The sequence below is a fragment of the Bombus terrestris genome, chromosome 9, assembly GCF_910591885.1.
Source record: "Bombus terrestris chromosome 9, iyBomTerr1.2, whole genome shotgun sequence".
NCBI classification, from domain to species: domain Eukaryota; kingdom Metazoa; phylum Arthropoda; class Insecta; order Hymenoptera; family Apidae; genus Bombus; species Bombus terrestris.
In genome coordinates, this window is record NC_063277.1 from 16,565,906 (window position 1) to 16,586,010 (window position 20,105).

Here is a 20,105-nt window from a genome sequence, read left to right on the forward strand (position 1 = left end):
TTACTAAATCACAAAACCTTCGTCTCAAAATCGAAAAGATGTTCTCTTTTATCCTGAAATAAATACAATCCCTGATCTTGTCCACCGCTTCCTTGTCCTCGCTTGTCATCGCGCAAATCTATCACGACTCTACTTAGAAGCACTAAAATACCGTTTGCATCGATCGCAGATCTTTTTTGTCCTATGTCCACGCAACCCTCCAAGCTTTCATCGCGACGCCTTTCTGCGATTTATCTACAGGTTAATTAGTTTATCGAGAGTGGTCTCGATTATGCGTACAAGCTCGTTATATAATGTCGTGGATGGATATGAGTTTCAGTATCACCCATTTGATGTTACGTGGAAGTCGATTCGTTCCGACGAAGAAAGACCTGCAATTGATCAATTATCGCTAGGAAGATCGTTCGTACCGACGTTTGTGCCAATTGTAATTATAATTGAGTTTGCGTGCAAATGCATCGCGGGGGATTGGAGTTTCAAGATGAGCAATTTATCTAATTTTTTTGTTTAGAAAGGAGATGCAATGGACGCAAGAAGTATTTGTGTACTCCTATGTTTCTCAATCAGAGGTGTTTTAAAATTGAATTCCGTAGTTTGTTTCATCGACATCGAATCGTTGTAACGACGTAAGAACACATTTTTAAATTTGTTCACTTACTAAATAAATAAGCAAATATACAATTCTGTTTTTTTACGGTTTTCTTTTAAATGGTTTAGAAGCAGAATCCAATTGTCTTCTTAGACGATATAATTTAATCTAACGCGACAAACAACTCCACTTCAAAAATATTTACTTGAATTTAACGCTTCGGCCACGAAGTCTTCTTGTTAGTCTTTGGCCTTAAATGTGCACTCTGATTCTATTTTATGCTTTTTCCTTCAACAGCTCTTTTCTTATCTCGTTTTCTATTTTATGGGAAAAAACGAACGAAATCTACTTCATTTGGGATAAAATGATAAAACGGAGCACTGGGAACTCCCATCATCGCATTAAATTACGTGGAATTCTCAATTTTATCTTCAATACATAGTTAATCTTCCTCTCATTTCGTTCTTCAAGTTAAAAGTAAAGTTCAAGTAAAGCAGAATCGAAAAAATTGTTGTTACGTCTTTTTCCAAGTTTTATCAGCACAATATAAATTTTCTACATTTTGCTGGTAGATGGTCAATAACTTTTTATAACCAAAATAGTCTCGTTCATAAACAAATACAGATTTAATTAAATCACATTTAGCATTGCGCGCATTTTTTCGATTTCTTCGGCAACCTATCCACATACCATATGTAAACAAAATTATATGTAAATTTAATGCAAATATTTTCCGCACCTACTACGAAATTTTTAAGGAATGTAAAAGTCTCGAAGAATAAGTGATTGAAGTCCTTGCTCTTGTAAATTTCTTCTTAACATCAAGACCAACCACATATTTTTCCATACTAATCTCATCCGCGTACACCTACTATCCCCGCTATTTCCATTTCCCTAACAAATTCGATTTTTCAATTCCAAAATCAATTTCAATTCAATTTCAAAATCAACTATCATTTTCGAAGAAAGAAGAAAGAAGAAGTACCTGTCGTTCGCTCTTGTTCGTGCAGCCCATCGTTCATAAATGAAAAACGAGCATAAAGAAAATATGCATCAAGTCAAGAGCATTCGTCTCCTTAGCACTTAACGAAGTAAAGTGACGACAATTCGCCGCAGTGGATCGCCCCTTTTGGAACAAACGCTCACCCACGCTCTGGCTCAGGGTCAAAACGCGTCGACACGCTAAAACGTGCGAGATATTCTCGAGATCGTTGCCGAAACTCCTGGAAGAACACGCCATTTTCTCAATGCAGTAATCGCAAGAAACTCGGAAAATATGCCAAAGAGCGGGACGAAGCGGTGTTCACGGTACGTGGAATCGGCTGATCGAATGCTTAATTAATTTATGCAACGTGTACACGTGGCACAGATGACAAATGTCGTTTAATGGGGAAAAATTCAATGACGATATTCTCCAGTGACCGGCTTGAAGGTAAGTGATTTATTGATGACGAAGTACGATGCGCATGGATGACTGTGTTTGGAAGAACGAACGCACAGGATGTCTCGTTTTAATATGTTAATGAACGTGATACATTGAAGAGTATGTTGAATCAGAGATACTGGCTATTATAGATATGGGCAATGGAATTTTTGAATAATCATTCCTTCAGGGACGATGGTTGGACTTTGACAGAGGGTGAATTCTAAAGGGTGGAATCGTTTTAATTTTCTACAATCGAAGTGTTGTTTCATTAGAAGACAAAGCGTTATACGCATTCTTATTTGAAATTAACTCGTCTCTTTATTCTCATTTAAAATCGAAGCCGAGGAAGTAGTAATTGCTAATAGATTGATTAGCCTCGGGTGTTGCGCTGTGTAAAAGCAACAATTTTGTTCGATTACGAGATAGTATTCTTCGAACTTACTGCTTGATCTCAATGTTCGAAACAATTATCCTTTGGCATAACAAAAAGTAAAGTTGGGATGGAATTAACGAATTGTTTAAGACTTGCCGAACTTTAATATTTTTAAATATATAACACGACACATGGTAGGTTTATTTTTACTACGCTTTCTTTTTCCTTTCTTGAACAAGATAAGGTGGTTCTGTTTTTCAAAGGCTGTGGAAAACACGAGTTCCGATAGGCGATAAGTATGATGTACGATACAATGTAACAACCGACGAGAAACTTGCAATTACGCGGTTAATAATGGAACAGGGATCGTTTAATGATTTTTTTAATCTTAATTTGGTTATTAGAAACCGGCTATAACCGGCTATCCGAGTACTATCATTAGGATTGGTAGCAGGTAATAAAATTTCATGGTAGATTAAGCTCCTTTATACCCGGAGTCGTTTAGCTTTTTTCTACGTGAACGCCTCGAAATCAATATCATCCTGTGCACTATAATTAGTAAATTGAAATATGTTGGTCTTAAACTAAATTTTAACGAGAGCCATGTTACATTAATCACCTGTTACACCGATAGCAACATAAATATTAATTTTACACCTAACGTTCGTTGTTCTTGTCAAACGTTAAAAATGAAATGCACTTTTGTCTATCAAATTTTCTCAGCAAAATTTTTATATCTCTATCTTAAAATCGTTTAATCCGATATACTGAAACTGAAACACCGTGTATACACGCTAGAGAAGGTTTATAAGCGACATAAAACTTTCAATGCCATTTTATGGGGCCAATAACGTACGAATCGCAAAGGTGAACGAACGTGCTGGTACAAAATAATGTACGATAGCTATGAGAAATCGTGAATTTGAAGTGAGTGCAATGAGAGTAAAAGAAACGTGACTGGGCCAAATATTTTCTGAATGCGAAATTGTAGGATCAAAAGTGAAGGAATTCATTTTTTCCAAATTAAATCCAGATAACGTGCCGAAATCACATTGATTTCTCTGTAATTGAATATCTTGTGTTTGCATTTATTTTAGTCAGCGAATTACTCAGTTCGTCGAGCATTGAGATTAGTTCACTTCGGCTTTCAATGTCTCGAATAACCATAGACACCAATCCACGTAACAATTTCTGACTTTCTTGTATCGAAGGTTTCGATCATCGATCAAGGTTCAGCTGATAATTTCGATAACACACGAAAACCAGCAGAAATATCGGCGAGACAGTTGACGTGGCTAACATAATGACCTATGTAATGACAACTTTAGACTCGTTTTTCCAGATATTATAAACAGACGTCGAAATATTCAGATAAATCACGGTCGTTGTTAATTTGTTGATCAAATCCTCTTCTGCGACAACAATTAAAGGAAACAAACCAACCTCCGTTCTTGAAATACGAATATGCTAGAATTTATTTTTAACAGAAATAAAACAATACATTAAATAATGGAGTACACGTAAATAAATCGCGAAATCGGTGAATTAACTCATCTTTCCTGATTAAGAGTTTAGGGAAAATAAATTGGAATTTTAACGAATATCACGAATTACCGTAGAATTGTGAATTTAACGTGAATTTAGAAGAAGGATCGAGATCACCGATTTGGATAAAAATCATACTGACAAGATATCGCGACGATTTCATATAAGCACCCGATAACCTTTGAATTGGCCAAAGCAAGCGATATCTGAGAACTAAAAGCTGGTGAAAAAGAGTAAATTGCGTGGCAAACTTTGTAGAATTCTGGTCTCTTGGCAGGCGCCAAGATAAAGAGAACTTGAGTTCTTTGAACGTATAAATTTCCTCGATTGCGCAGTTTCTGCTTTTTTGGTTTCGTTTTATTTTGGTTTTTCTCTCGATACTAAATGCATGAACGATATATAGCATGATTAAAAATCATAGCGATGTATCTCGAGAATTTAAATACAATTACGTGTTATTTTTCTTTTTTCATAGTTAAGATTTAGTTCAATATTTCAACGTACAAAGTTTCGCGATATTTTGGATAGAATTAATTTCCACGTTCGCGATCTTCCTGCGTAACCAGTTGGCAGCCATACTCGAAACACGATTTTGGCGATGAGAGCTACAGAAATCCACGTTTGAAACGAGGCGAGTCGTCTTGGACAAATTAGAAAGTCACTTGGTCGAATTTCGTGCAGTACCACCGATCGATATTTTTTCTTTTATCTGTTCACGTTGAAAACGAACGTAATATCGATGGATCTAAGTCGAATGAGGCGGTCGTCGTGGTGACCAGCAATTACCTGGCAATTTAAAAGCTATTACCGCGACTAATTAGTTTTTAATAGCAACGAATTTCACTCGGAACGAAATATTTCACTACTTCTGGTTCTATCCTCTAGCTTTCTATCTGGCGTTAAAGCGAACGCTATTCGGGAAATAAATCATGCGGATTAAACATCGTAAATCTGTGAAGTTGATATTTGAAATTGGCCAAGGTCAGAAACAGCAGTTTATTTAAACATCGAAGAATATTGCTCGATTTGTCGAGATGATGAATAACGTATGTATTTTATCGAATAACCATTTCTTTGTACTTTTTGTTATGTTATCGCAGAAATGATTACACACAGAATACTTTTTAGAGAGTGCATTATTATTTATCGCGTAAGACTCAGACGCTTTACAATTTATCTCTTATTATCTTTCTCTTTCTCCCTTTTTTTCTAATCCATAGTATTTTAATCAATGATTATTTAATTGCCATCCCTGTAACCCTGCATGTTTCATCGTGTAATTTTGAGAAAACGTTTCGTTTAATTCCGCGCTGCTTCAAGTGGTTCAACGATCGTGAGCATAGGATCGAACACTTGAAAACACCGGATGATGTAAAACGATCGTATATTTTTGCCTAATATTAGTCTAATATCGAAGCAGATAACGAGTCATCGTACCGTATTAATAATATCTATTAAGGCTTACGAATCTTACAAAATAAATATACATACTATAACACATTGTAACATTAATATTCGCGTCTACGATGTATCAAATCATTATATTCCTCTGTAAGTTCTAATTCTCATATTCTTATATTATTCTTATATTTCCAATATTTCTATACTATCTGAGTCATATACTTAAATATGATGCATCACCGTCCAAAAAGATAAAGTCACTGTGTATTCCACAGTGCATAAGAATCCTTGAGAAACATCAGAATTAATATTTCAATATTTACACACTTTTTTTTGCTCTTTTTTTTGTAATAAATGAATGATATTTGTTTACCGTAAGATCTATGAACAACGCCCATGTTTCTATGAACTTCATTCGGGGTCAGAAGAAGCTTGAAGAGAAAGAGAGACAGAGAGGATAATCGATACTTGGCTGGTGAACACTGGTACCAGTACTGCCTTCGTTCTGCCTGGCAACCGCGAGATATCGATATTCGTAATTACTTAATCGGCCATCACGCGCGATTATTTATAAATCCGATCGGACGTCGTTATTCTGGTCGAACAACGGGCCGCGAAATTATCGATCAGTTATCGTTCCCCGAACTGACTAATCGTTTCTTAACGAGCTGCACGCAACCATTTTGCCGAAATCAGTCTACGAAACTACCTCTTGATACTTCTTTTCACGTTAGCTATTAAAGTTATAGTCGTTCAATGGTCAGCTAATGGAAGATTGAGAATTACAGCGGTTCAAGTCAATCCATTGCCACTTTTTATAAAATAATATAATATTTGTTATAAAATAATGTTCAGTTTCATCAATAGAACAAATTCATTATGTATGTTTCGTTAGTATAAAAAATTCATTGCATTCTTTTAAGTCATAAAAACGTATCGTGACGAAGAATTGAGTTATGACCTAATTAATTATGAAATTAAGAGATATTAATGTCAATACGTGATTAAATCAAAATTCCCCAAATCTCGACTTACATCATTACGATTTTAAACTCTTTTTCTTATTTATTGTAGAATATTCCGAGCATCGTCTCATAAAATAGCCTGGCTATTAGATACTTCGAGCCGCTTCGGTATCTCCTACCATCATGAACTATAACTTTGACCAATCGTTCCAACGAGCTAATAATTCCACACTTTTGAAACTACAATTTATCTAATTCTCCATTTTTCTACAGTTTAAAAGCTTCTCGAATAAACTCAGATAAGGACGAGATAAGGAAATTCTCCAAGAAGAATATAAAAAGGTAATTAAACGAAAGAAACACAAGCAGCTTCTCTCTTGATTACACGCTACCAAAGCAGACTGATTAATCGATCAAAAGCTACAATTATTTGCATTTCTACGCGATGAATCGTTGCTGAGAGACTGGAAAGGAAACGAATCGGAGATGAGACGAACCGCCCAATTGCGAAACTCGCGTGTCGCGAATGGCTTAATATCATTGGGGCATATTGACCCAGATAGCGACACGTGAGCTGGTAACGTGATCAACCTTCTTGCAACGCAAACAGCCGCGAACTTTCAACGTGAACGCGTCTCTCCGCCGCGCCGTCGCCGAAGATAAGCTGGCACACACGCGTTCACAGGGTAGGGACACGATTTTTCGAAACAGAAGGGAAGAAGCGGAACTGGGTCGGTCTATAACGTCGACACGCTTTCGAACCAAGGGGGTGAAAACGTTGCGGATATCCAAGGATTATTTTTCGCGAGGAAAAGTGGCAGCAATTTCTGGGTTTAATGCGGATGCGGTTACGTGCGTTCGTGTAATTACGAAGGGCAGTTACACGAACGCTTTAAATAGAATATTCAATGCGGTTCTTTGATCAATAGAAACAGGGGTTAAGGTGTTTTCGTAGAGACACATACGTTTGAATATTTCTTTTTTTTTATTGTATCCCATTTCAACGATCTTTGATATGATAAAAATGGAATTCGCAACGCTATGATGATTGTCAAGGTATCAGACGTTTTTCAAATCTAAGGTTTAAATATGTTGGAATAAAAAATATGATTTTGTGTTGTTTTTAATAAGTGGTTAATATTCTTTTTATGTATATAATACGCATACTTGTATTATACATAGATGTTGTTAAACAATTATGTTACATATTCATAGCAAGTTCTTACGCTTGCCAGATTACAATTTTTATTTATTGCGCTTTTCGTACGATGATTTGTATTTATGCGATATTGATTGATATTAGTTTTATGAGTGTTGGATACTGTTTGGACCAAGTTGCTTTTCAGGTTCCAGTTTCTATTTGTTAAGCATTCCATAGGATAGTTATCGTTTTTCTGTTTGTGTCTCCTGTAGCCAGTTCATCTTTTGTGACATAGTTTAGTAACAATGAAACTCCATAGTACGGTTCCACTCTACTACGTAGGAATAATCGATTAAAGTTAGTAGAAATTCTCTGTCCTAATATGCGACAACTTCCTATGAAAAATCAAGACGTATTTAGAATAAAAATTACACGACTTACGAAAGTACACACACACACACATACACAACAAAAGAAATACCCATAGAAAGAAATAAACCATATTAAACGATCAACTTTGAAACATACGATAATACGATACTCCCTCAATTTTCATAACATATACCTACACCTGTTGAATCCCCCATTTTTTAACGCGTTTATCCATTTTTATCAAAAATAAATTACATCACATTTACATTTGTGAGAATTAAAATCATTGTCTTTACGAACGTTTAATTAATTGACTACGAGTTTATACCATGTTTGAGGAAGCTCATTGATTACTTTTTTGTTGGTTTTTGTCAACCTATGGCAGGAACCCTTCCAATTGTACGATTTTCTGATTAAAGAACAATTAAAAGATTATATTTTCCACAAATGCATAAAAACAACAGACAAACGACTACTAGAACACACTGTATATAACCCTGTAGAATTCTCAGCTATAAAATCACATCCAATTCGGGCGTCCAGCGTATTCGTAAGAATATGTCTAACCTATGGTCAGTGGAGCAGATCGAAGTAAAGGCCAGAAGAACAGAGTTGAGCCACGGCGATTTCGTTCAGACCGAGATTCCTCGACACGCTTTCTGCTTTTTTTCACGGCACGCGGATCCTTAGCAGGAAGGATCGAACTTACAGGTGCGCCTGCATATATTCTTTTCTAAGAGATTCGCTTCGATTAATGCACTGTCGATGACACTGTTTTTGCACGTCGTGCACGCGACGACATCGCGGAAACGCGTTCATCCGGCTCCGGCTCGATTCCATTTGAAAATTTTTCCATTGTACCAGAGAAGGATATGTATATCGCGCGTTTTGTCCTGGAAAACGGTCGACACCGACGCGTGGCGTTGTGACGCCATAATATTGACCCAGTTTTTCTAGGCAACCGCGGGCTGCCATGAATGTGTCATGCGATCATTTCGAGCTGATGCGCTCGCAGCCCTGGCGCATGAATTTTTTACGCCGACCAGCTTTTTCATCGCGCTCGTGGAAACGAGGAAGGCGGTCCTCGTTCCGGATGGAAAATTGGAGGGAAGAACGCTTGTGTATTTCGCGTTGCTTTCGAGAGATTTACAAAGTACTTAAGCATTCCGGTGAACGAGTAAAAATGAAAAATAAATTATTCAGTTGTCCGCAACTTGAATACTGTATGTACTAAAATTGAAAAATATCGTATATCACGTGTTGCTTTCGAGAAATTTATGAAGTACTTAGAGCGAGTCAGATGAATATTCGTACGTCTTTTAAAACCAAATAAGTCGTTTAAAATTTTCGTTTAGAAGATGGACGCGTTAGTTTACTGGATGACGCGCGTGTAAAAAGTTTTTGAAAAAGTTGCATTTGGTCGGAATCGCGAAGAAGTGAGAGTCGTTTCTTACGACTTTTTTTATTATTTTTTTAAACAATTTACATTTTAGAGATTTTTACCTATGCCAATTACATATACAAATAGATAATAATGAACGAATAATTATATATGCTGAAAATTGTATCGAAATTAAATTCTGCGGAAACGTGCGGCAGGTATCGAAATACGTAACAATCTTTAGATTTATTACAGTTACAGACCGAATGCGATGAAAAACTGCGATTTTCAGCATCTTTAATTCATGTTTGTAGCTCGTAGCAAAGTCAAGCGATTTCCATGAAATTTTTAACACGTAGCTTAAATTTTCATTACAGGCCCGAATGAAAATTTGTAAAAAGTAACGTTTATCTTTTTTTCGAACCAGTTGCAATCTTTTCAAAAAATGTTTAAGCCTCGTCTAGTAAACTAATCTTCGTAACTTCTAAAAAAGAAAAAAAATCAGGTCGTTTAGCCCAATTTTAAACAAGTTATTCGGTTTTAAAGGATGTACAAATATTCATATGACTCACTGTAGATATTTTGGTGAACGAGAAAAAAAGAAAATAAATTTTTCAGTTGTCGGTATTGCTAAAATTGAAAAATATTGGAAAATTCTTTTTAGGATCACCATATATCACACGTACACGTGAATGAATCTATCAAGCTGATTAATGGCTTAATATCGTGAAAGATTTGTAGAAAAAAAAATTTTTTTTTCGGGTTTTTCGTTTCTGAAAGATTCTCGTAAATAATCAGGGCATCGTAAAATCGAGAACACGATTTCTTTAAAAATTATATTTAAAAATATACGCTGAGATATGATTTAACATTCCTCGATGTCTAAGTTCTTTCCATTTAACTTTATTTTAATCTAAATCGATCATAGGAGTCATCGAGACGTCAATTTTAATCTTAATATATCGTTGTTACACCAGTAGACAACGAAGAAGCAGAATGAGAGAAATCTATTTTATCATAAGCTTAGACATCAAAAATTTTCCAACCAAAGGAAAGTTCAGTTATTTTAATCTGACTTATTTCGTACAAAGTTGAATTATCGTAATCTCCAAAATTTCATTAACCCTACTATGTTGTCTGAATCATTTTACTTAAGTGGAAGAAATATAAAAAGACATTAACTAAACAAGATTATTAATATTCGTGGTTTCTCCTTCAAACATAAAAAAATAAAAAAAAAATTGAAGATTATAATTAAAGATCGATAATCTAGACATTATGTTTGGCTGATGTTAAATTAACGTTAATTTCCTTTTCTATCGAACTCGAACTACTCTATCTATGAAATTAATTAACGATCACACGACTACTTCGTGTTTTCTGTATGAGATTAGATTGAAAGGAAATTTCTATTTGAAAATCTTAGAATTAAACTTCAACTTGGGATGATGTTAGATCAATGCTAATTACATCATCTAATACCACAAAGCATGTATTCTCTTTGTTCTATCACGAACAATGCAATCCAAACGAACCTACTCCAATTAATTAAGAATTAATTAGCCATCCATGTTACGTTTCCACTGTCAGGGTGCAGGGAATGAAAATCGAAAACCACATTGGCAAGAGCATAAGTAGATATTAATAAGACAACTAAGCTTTTAATATTTCGATTTTTAGATTGCTTAACAATATTAATTATAAATATATATCGTTAATAAAATCAAGATAATACAATAATTAAACTAATACCGTTCGTTTCTTACAAAATATTGCGCATTTATCGTTAAACATTGTAAAAATTTCTTTCATGCAATTTTATCTTATTCGATTATTTCCAATGCCTCTTAGCTATCAAGTGATACGAAAATCAACAAATTAACAGCGATAGACTTGTCATACTTTTGCCGTGTGGTCTCTGTTTGATAATCATGCAACAAGACGATACGAGCGGATTTGCGACGACGATCAATATCGTTAATCCTTAATCCAAGCCATAAACAGCGAGTACGAGGCAAAATGATAATCATCGAACAGCCGTTTCGTTTATGCAATCATGCAAATTGATTAGATAACGTAGCGTTCTAGAGGAAGCTTGAAGCCGAATCCTCTAGCTATTTCGTAATGTACTCCTGAAGGTAGCAGCATCTGGATGAAGAAACGACGGAATAATGATTTTTTCTATACGCACCTTCACACAGAGGCGATTTGCCAAAAATATACGATACATGCGACGCATGTTTGCTCGTTCGATATATCGATTTGATAGGAACGGAGATTGACACCAACAACTCGAACGAAAGCTCGTTATTTCGGGCCTGTCGATGTCGTATACATAGAGCTGTTAGACGTATTAAAAATTACATCGTCGTCGATTGCTTTTTCGAGTGCGACATTGAAGAAGAGCGTATTAATCATCCAACAGGGCAATAAAGACGTTAATGAAGAACGATGCATTACGTGCACCGATATCGTGGTTTCCAAGTTTTCCTGTTAGCCTTGCTACGTTTTTACGTCATTTTCGATTCAATTTTTCGCTATTCTATATCGTCAGAGGATTTCTTAAAATTCGAACAAACTGTGAAAGAATCAAGATTTTTGGTATGTGAGGTTTCTCGTTCTAATTTTATGTTAACATCTCTATTACGAGTCTCTTTGTTCGTCGAGATAAGAGCGAGATCGCGATATAAAAATTCTGACATTGTAGCAAGGTTGAAGACACTGAAATATCAGGATACAGAGAGCAAAGCAAAAACGAGAAAGAAGCATCGATTTTCTGAATTCTGTGTCAAGTTGGCAACACACTGCGAGGATCTCACGCGAGTTTTCTTCTCCCCTCTGACGTTATAGGTTCTCTCATTGTGCCGCTGGAACGTATATACCTGAATTTCCAAAAGGGATGGAAGGGCGTAGCCCAAATACCAACCAAATGATACCCTCGACTGTTCACTGTCACGATACCATCGTGTAACGCCTTTGTCAAAAGCATATTTGTCATTGAATTTTCTCGCATACATCGCCATTGAGATTCATTAATCGGTCGATAATTAGTCATCTCGAAATAACTAGAAAAATAGTAGAAAAGGCTTGACCTTTAAACTAGAGAGATAAAGCGAGACAGATAACAAAGAAGATTTTGCTTCTTTGCGTTCAAAAAACGAGGAATTAGAGCTGTATGAACAGTTGTTTGTAAGAAGCCAATAATTAAACAATAGCTTTCAGTAACTATCAGTTTCCAAGTGATAAGAAAACATCATTGAGAAGATTAGATTCTTCATAATAATACAAACTAATGTGTTTACAGTTAATAGATCTGGAGGAAAATATTTATTGATATCTGAGAAATCATAATTAGAAATCTACACTCATAATGGAAATCTGCCTTTTGTAAAGAAACTAAGTTTCATGATATGATAATTTGGAATAAAATGGCAAACAGTATTTGTATAAAGTTGTAAATGTTCCTGATCATAAGTGCTGTGTAATTGAAAAACTTCAGACAGAGCTCTTAGTTACTTACTCAAGCTATTAGAAAAGAATCTGAATATACAACCAATGAAAAAATCATTCATATAAGCAGACACTATTTTTAATCATAGACATTGCATAAGTCTCTTGTCAAAGAAAAGAGACTGTGTCGATTGAACTTCTTTATTGCCAGTAATGTTTTACACGATACGGTTAGATATAACTAGAAAATATCTTGAACAAATTTAATAGCAATTATACAGACTTAATATCTTGTAATATGATTTTAAACCACTTAGTGGATTTAGATTTTATTCTTTTGTACCTTAATAACATAATACTCCATGAATTAATAAAGTTCTATATAATATTATTGTACTCGATTACTTTCTCTTATACTTTAAGAACTAAGTTGCAGAACCAAAGAGAAGGATAATTCTTTATTAGTTACCTAGTTACCTTAGTTACCCAATTTAAGTCTTATGGAATTAACTGGAAAAGAATTTGTAGCGCTTTGTTAAAAAAAGACATTGAAGCTCCCCATCGCATAAAGGAAATAGTAACTTAAAGGTATAGCTTAGAAATCCAACGTTATTGTCAAGCTCCCACCCACAATTTCTTGTCTAATCCTTCAAAAACCATGTAAAAAAATCCATAATCATGCAATGAACACAGACAATTCATGCCAAGACTGAACATAGGTTAGGACTGTCGAACAACTATCACTCTTCACTTTGAAAAACTTGACATATCGCATGTTATTCACACATTAGGAAGTACTGCACTATTAAAATAAATGATCAAAAAATTCAACGTGTCCGTGCAGCGGTATCAGCCGAATACAATGTTTACTGTTTAACGCATCTCACTATCATGTCTCTACACAATTTATGATCTACAGTGTGTATAACCATCTACTTCTCTATGTCACAGTAAGGAAACGTTCAAGATAATACGTAACGGCGATTTCTGGCGAAAACGATCGAGGAGCACAGCGTTTCCATGGACAAAACCCGCGGAGAAGATCGCGTCTTCACGATGATCGAGCAAGTGACGATCAAGAAGAGTCGAGCACAACTGTGGTACGCGAGTCGCGTAAACATCGGATTCAGCAGAAGCCGCCAAAATCGAGAATTACGAAGGAACATCCTTAGAACAGGATTGGGTAAAAATGCGATGGTCCCCCCTACCCTCTTCCTCGGGCACCCGCTCCATCGTTTTCCCAAGAGTAACCCAGGCACTGGCACGCAGACGCACAGCTCTGCATTCGGAGTTCGGAGACGGACAGGCAAACGAGCGAAGCGGCGAGAGAAAGAGCGCGGTAAGAGGGGCAACAAGTAAGGAAGGGGTTCCTAGGGAGGGAGACTCGGGGAAGAGAGACGTAGTGGGGGAAGGGAACACAGGGAAAGAAGAGGGAGAGAAGCCCGAGAGACCCGAGTAAAAGCTATGTGTGCTAGAGGTTAAGGCACGTCCTACGGCCTACGGTACTCACTGCTGACTCTCATGCCACCCAGGGGTGGATTCGTGGGCGCGTTGGTGCAATCGGCAAAGGAGGTGGTCCTCGGTCGGCTGCTCATTCTGAAATCTTCTTGACCCGATTCTCCACCGCCACCTGACACTCAAATCTTTTTAGAATAAAACGCCGCTTCTGGTTATTCCTATGCTGGTCGCCGCCTCGGCTGGCCGTGGCACTTCCTCACGTGAAGATAGCCAGCAGCGCGTCGTCGTCGTCGCCGTCGTCGTTGTTATTGTCGTCGTCGACACCACCTCGGACATCAATGACAGCACGAACGATAATTACATCGCACGCACGCATGCACGTCCGCACGGTTCGGTTCTTCTATATTACGCCACGGCCGCGCTCGATCGATGGATGGAGGGAGAGAAAGAAAAAGAGAGGAAGGGTGGGAGGGAGTAGGAGGGATAGATGGGGGGGAAGAGCTACGAGCGAGCAAAGCGCGCGCAAGATCCAGAAAACGGAAACCACGTCGGAGAGCAGTGTGCTCCTTCACGATGATTAATCGAATCACTAAAATAAAGAAAATGGAAAACGGTGGTTGCCGAAATTTTTGATCACTTTCTCGACACTTTCTTCAACGAATTACGCTCCTGTTAACCGCTGACGATGTAGCGTGGCAATGGTAGTGACGGCAGCGACTCTCACAATCAAAACGTTCGTCGCTAACAACGCACACTGGGTTATACGCTCCGTTCGCACAAGCAACTTCGCGCGATAGACTTGACCGTCGCGATACGCGATTCACTCGATGCTCTCTTTTCCCTTGGGGAATCTAGTCGATTCTCCACCAATAAATATGATATACGCCGCGTCGATAGCGTCCAACTACACGAATTGACACAATTTGCGACAATCTTTCGTATTAACCGCTGACTGTCAGGGAGTATCACGCACCGAGAAGTGCGGTTCTACTACCTAATAACCTGACGGGGGCGCGGAGTGTTGCGGAGAGCTATGCCGCGAGGGGAGGCAGGGGTTGACGTTTTCGGAACGGTTCGTACACGTTCGCCAGTGGAGGCACACCGCCGCACTTGCTTGCCTTCCTATATAGTACAACTCCACGATGATCCGGCTGACGGGTCGGATTTCTTCGTCGTTGGTGATCTTTCTATGTAACTCGCCACCGTGGCTTCTACAACAGCCGCAACACTTTGAATTTTTCTTCTCTCAATGACGATACACCTATACGACGCTTGTCGTTCTTACATCGTACACTTCTCCCAATCGTTCTCTCTTTTTCGGTCTAACGGCGTAGTCGTCAATCGTCTCTTTTCGTTTCTCTCACTCTCTCGCTTTTCTTCCTTTCTCTTGCTTCTCTTATTCTCTCCACTGTTTTCTCTCACTTCTACGCTCGAACTTTTCGAGTATGCGGGGGAAGCGCTACTGCCTCACCTCCTCCACTACCACTCTTTCTCGCTCGCTCTATCTTTCTCGATATACTTTGAATCTTGTCACTACTCGTCACTCCTGGCGCTTCTTGACTTGTCAGGCCCGACGTTATCGACTTGCCAGGCTTGTGCACGCTTCGTTGCAAACACCGCTTTCCTAGGCGGAAAAACAAGCTTCGACCGTGCTGACGCCGACGTGGACGTCTTCGTCGTCGTCCGTGTCGACGTTGCTCGAGGGGAGGTCGTCGTCACCGTCGTTGTTCACCTCTGCTTTCGATAATGAAACCACTATACGAACGTCGTCTCGAGCCTGACGGCGGGAAAGGGGTAAAAGGCGCGAGCTGGACTTACGCGGCAAAACCAATTCCTCGACAATCAACGACGACGTTTTCTCTTCCTCACCGTGCACACGAACACCACACCACTTACGAATTTTTCGAAGCCTCCTCAGACATTGACCCGTTCGGGCTAGATCGGGCCACTCGAATGTCCACGAACATTGCCGAAAGTGACGTCAGTAATACCCCGCCCTGCCTCTTACCCTGCAGACCTGCTGATCATCGTATAGCAAGTAAGATGGCGTTTCCGTCGTCTATCTTACCACCATCTTGCGACAATTTTTCTTACTAAATTAGTTGGGCGGTAAATTTAACAGTATATTATATATGTTTAAAAAACTTACAAATGAAAACCATAGGAGAAAAACATGATAGGTTGCACTTTTCGATTTTGACGAGAAAGCGATTTTAAAATTCGATCCTAATATGGAATTATCATATTCTTTTCATGCGGTCTTCAAATAATATACAATAATCGTATTAAAGGATGATATAAAACAAGTACACGAATAGCTGCTAAATATATATATTTCTTTAATGAAATTGTTCATACAGAATATTATGTTTTATGGATAAGATAAATAATAAAAATATGTGTATATTTTTGTATTTCTAACTTGTTGTATATGTTACACTCTCTATTAATCTATTATTTTTTTGAAATTAGTTTTAACTGAGGAATAAATATTCATATATTATAAAGTTCTTTCTGTTCATTATCAGTTTTAAATGTTGTACTACTTTATTCAAATACTATATCAATATTTCTTAGTAATATAAATAAACGATTGGTTTATGAAGTATTCGATAATATAGGAACATTAAATATTTTTTGTTAAAGCAACTTTCGTTTTAAAATTATTTGGAATTGTATACCAATACACATTTGTCAATTATATATTGATATACACGTTATTTGACTCACGTGGCTTCCGATTTCTAATTTCAGCTATAGTCAACAATTTCCTATAGTCACAATTTATATTGTGATAAGTGCAGAAAGCGTGGAATATATTTTCCATCTGAATATTTCAGTTGGTTACGTTAAAAATGGTATATTATCATGAAAAGTGGAGTTATAGTGCTAAAGAAAAGGTATGGACGATAATTGGTAAAGCTTATCACAGTTTTATTGTAACTTGAACCTCGTGAATGACATGGGACAACCAATAGCCTCTTTATAGATATAGAAGGTACAAATAATGATGTTACTATGTGGTAAATACATAGACAAGAAATTATTGCCAGATTAGTTAATCAAATCATACTGTTGCAATGACAACTATATTTGAAATCATGGAACTTGCTGTACCGACAAAATATAGTATAAACTTCTCTTAATAACATTCAAACATCATAATCCATATACAAATATAGGAATTATATTCACTGGAATTGTTGAAAACAGATATCGATAAAATCAATAGCATGTCAAGTAATAGTCAACTAATTGACTAAATATAGAATGCTATACATATAATATACAGCATAGACCTTGCATTTTATGGATCTTCGTGTTTCATATTCTGAAATGCTGATCATATAAAAAGTCAGAGTGTTTCTTATGTCCTCTGTGATTTATAGCAGTGGATGTAGGAATTATATTTAATGCAACTAACAAAGTTGATAAAGTCACAGACAAAGTCATCAGTGCAATTCCACTGAGAATGGAAAGAATGATAAATAGAGAAAAGAGAAAAGTATGTACATACATACTTGTTATTAATACATTTAATCTTCCCTCATATGAATTATATGGTTGTCGTACATACTATGTACAATCATAACTAAAGCTTATTGTTAATGTCAAAGATGGCTCTTGTATATGCTATGCCAGATTGTAAAAGTGTTTACAAATACAATGATAGTATTGCCTTTTTAAAACATCAAAAAATTCAAACTTGGAAATATATGAGAGAAAGCCATTCCTGATATAAGAGAACTAAAGGCAAGACACTTAATATGTGGTAAACATTTTTAAGAGGAATTTATAAAAAAAAAAAAGAATTGTTCGAAAAGATTATTGTAATAATTTTTTATACAATTAATATTATTTTGTACATATATATTATGTTGTGTAGTATTATATACAAAATATTGAATAAAATGTAGGTATGTATATAGAAAAATTTACATTATTTACTGTTTAGTTTGAGATAGTTTAAATATTATATTGTATAGTTGGTGTTAAGGATAATGTATCAGCGATCTTGTGTATGATGACCCAATAGTTTTGTATTTATTGGAAAAATGATATATTTGATAAACTATATAACAAATAAAGTGGGAAAACTTTTTTATTAACATTCTACCTTCAAAAAGCAATCCCACATTTTCACTTTTATAAAATTACTTTTATGTTGTCCTTTCTTATAAAAAAAGAATGGTTTCTGTACTGTTCCTCTTTTACCTAATAATTATATTTCATTTCTGTCGAAATGTCTCCAATAAATAATGGTTTTTTCTCGGTTATTAAGCGTATTTTAGATTTTGAATTTTGCATCAAATAACACATTATTCTTGGCTATGTCAATAATGCCGAATGCGCATGTGCATTCTTGGGTTCCTTCAAGCAGCGCTGCTGCGTTAGGGAATTAAAGATAAAACTTCAAAATGAAGCTATTCCCCACTAGCAAAACAATTCGGCGAGTTGCCAAACTGCGTAATGTATACAACAGTGGTCATCGTAAGAACTACATAACTGATTATTATTAATGCGGGCGTAAATAAATAAGACGAGCATAAAAATCGTGAAAGCTACATTAACAAAGTGAGATGGTTATATGATTTACATGTAATATGTATAATAGGGAACAGAAAAGGTGATTATCTTGGAATGGATTATGCAGAAGAAAGCAAATCTGATTGGTTATTTCTGATAGACCCAACGTAAGTATCATACTGGGATAGAGATCAGTGTTTCCCGTTACCCGTGTACTGTCCCACATATATCTTCCCAGCTTTAGAGAATTTTAGTGAGGTATTAAGGCCAATAGTAAGGAAGAGGAAATATATTAAAGCGCGTACGCAACAAAAATGATAGGAAAGGTAGGAAATCCCTATAACCAGTGTCGTTGTTGATTTCCTTACCGATCATATTTTACTAAGTGCAAAAGTGAGCCACGGTCATATAAGTAGGTCCGAACTCTTTTCTACCGAAAGCATTGACAAAATCGTCCATCTTTTGAGTCAACAAAAATCAAGGTGGAGCGTAAGAAGAGCTCTCATTATATTGCGTGACAGATATAGATAGATATTATGAATATCTCAGACAGAGACAGAGACACTTTTCATTTCTGTTTATCTCACAGAACGAGACCTTTTCTTCTTCTCCATCTTGATTTTTTTACTCAAAAGATGGGCGGTTTTCCCTAGCGCGTGTCCAGATTTGTCTATATGACCGTGAGGTGATTATAGTGAAAACCAGGTTATAGGGAATCTTCTGTTGTGTTTTGTTCGATCCACGGACGACCGTGGTTCGATCCATCGAAGGTCCCTTTCCCACTTAAGGGCCTTACTTGTAATATAGGAGGAGTAGGGAGACACACCAATCCAGGCCCGTTTACTTTATTCCCCTACCTGGAACTTCTACAATTCCATTTTCAAACGCACCATTTCTCCACATTCTGCCTCGTGATTCCGTTGTTGGTTTAGATCGTGCACTTGTTTTCTCAACGAAATTTTGTTGGAACGTCTTTTTATTCACAATCTACATTTTGGCAAGTTTAAACATCACAAATCAGGATAGAAAACGGATTTGCTTGCTGGCCTTGGATGGGTTTGAATTCAGTCCACGTTTTTTAATTTTATTCGTGACTAGATCCACACTCATCCAGGGAAATCGAGCTGATGTTCAGAAACGATCCTCAAGATTGAGCCTCTTTGTTGGACATACAGAAAATACTTTTCAGTTTTTTCCAACAAATTTTGTGTTTTATTGTAAATAATTTATAGAAATGAAGAAAGTAAAGAAAAGAAAAGAAGCAAAGAAATAAGTAATATTGCTATATTTGATGAACAAATATACTTTTATATCATCGTAAGTAACATATTTAAAAAAAATGAAATTCTTTCTCTCTGTCTATCTTATTTCATATCGTTTCATGTAAGAATAAATCTTTTGTATATGATCTTATCTTAAAATTATTCTAGTATACAACTGTTGTGTAAAAATAAGGAATATGTGAAAGATACTTAAA

General features: G+C 36.5%; 1 protein-coding gene across 10 annotated transcripts in view; it reads right to left on the reverse strand.

The window, feature by feature from the left end:
* Positions 1–16,025, reverse strand: part of LOC100645880 (glycogen synthase kinase-3 beta) — a 66,354-nt gene extending 50,329 nt beyond the window's left edge. For 5 of the 10 annotated variants that reach the window (XM_012312049.3, XM_012312048.3, XM_012312046.3 and 2 more), the window contains exon 1: positions 14,154–16,025. In XM_012312049.3, coding sequence (XP_012167439.1) covers positions 14,154–14,238 — 85 coding nt within the window. In that variant the 5' untranslated portion in view covers positions 14,239–16,025. Of the gene's footprint in view, positions 1–13,622; positions 13,755–13,851; positions 13,870–14,153 lie in introns of those variants that run through there. The other 5 variants (XM_020864637.2, XM_048408940.1, XM_048408937.1 and 2 more) reach the window with 5 other exon arrangements.
* Between the last annotated feature and the right edge of the window lie 4,080 nt (positions 16,026–20,105).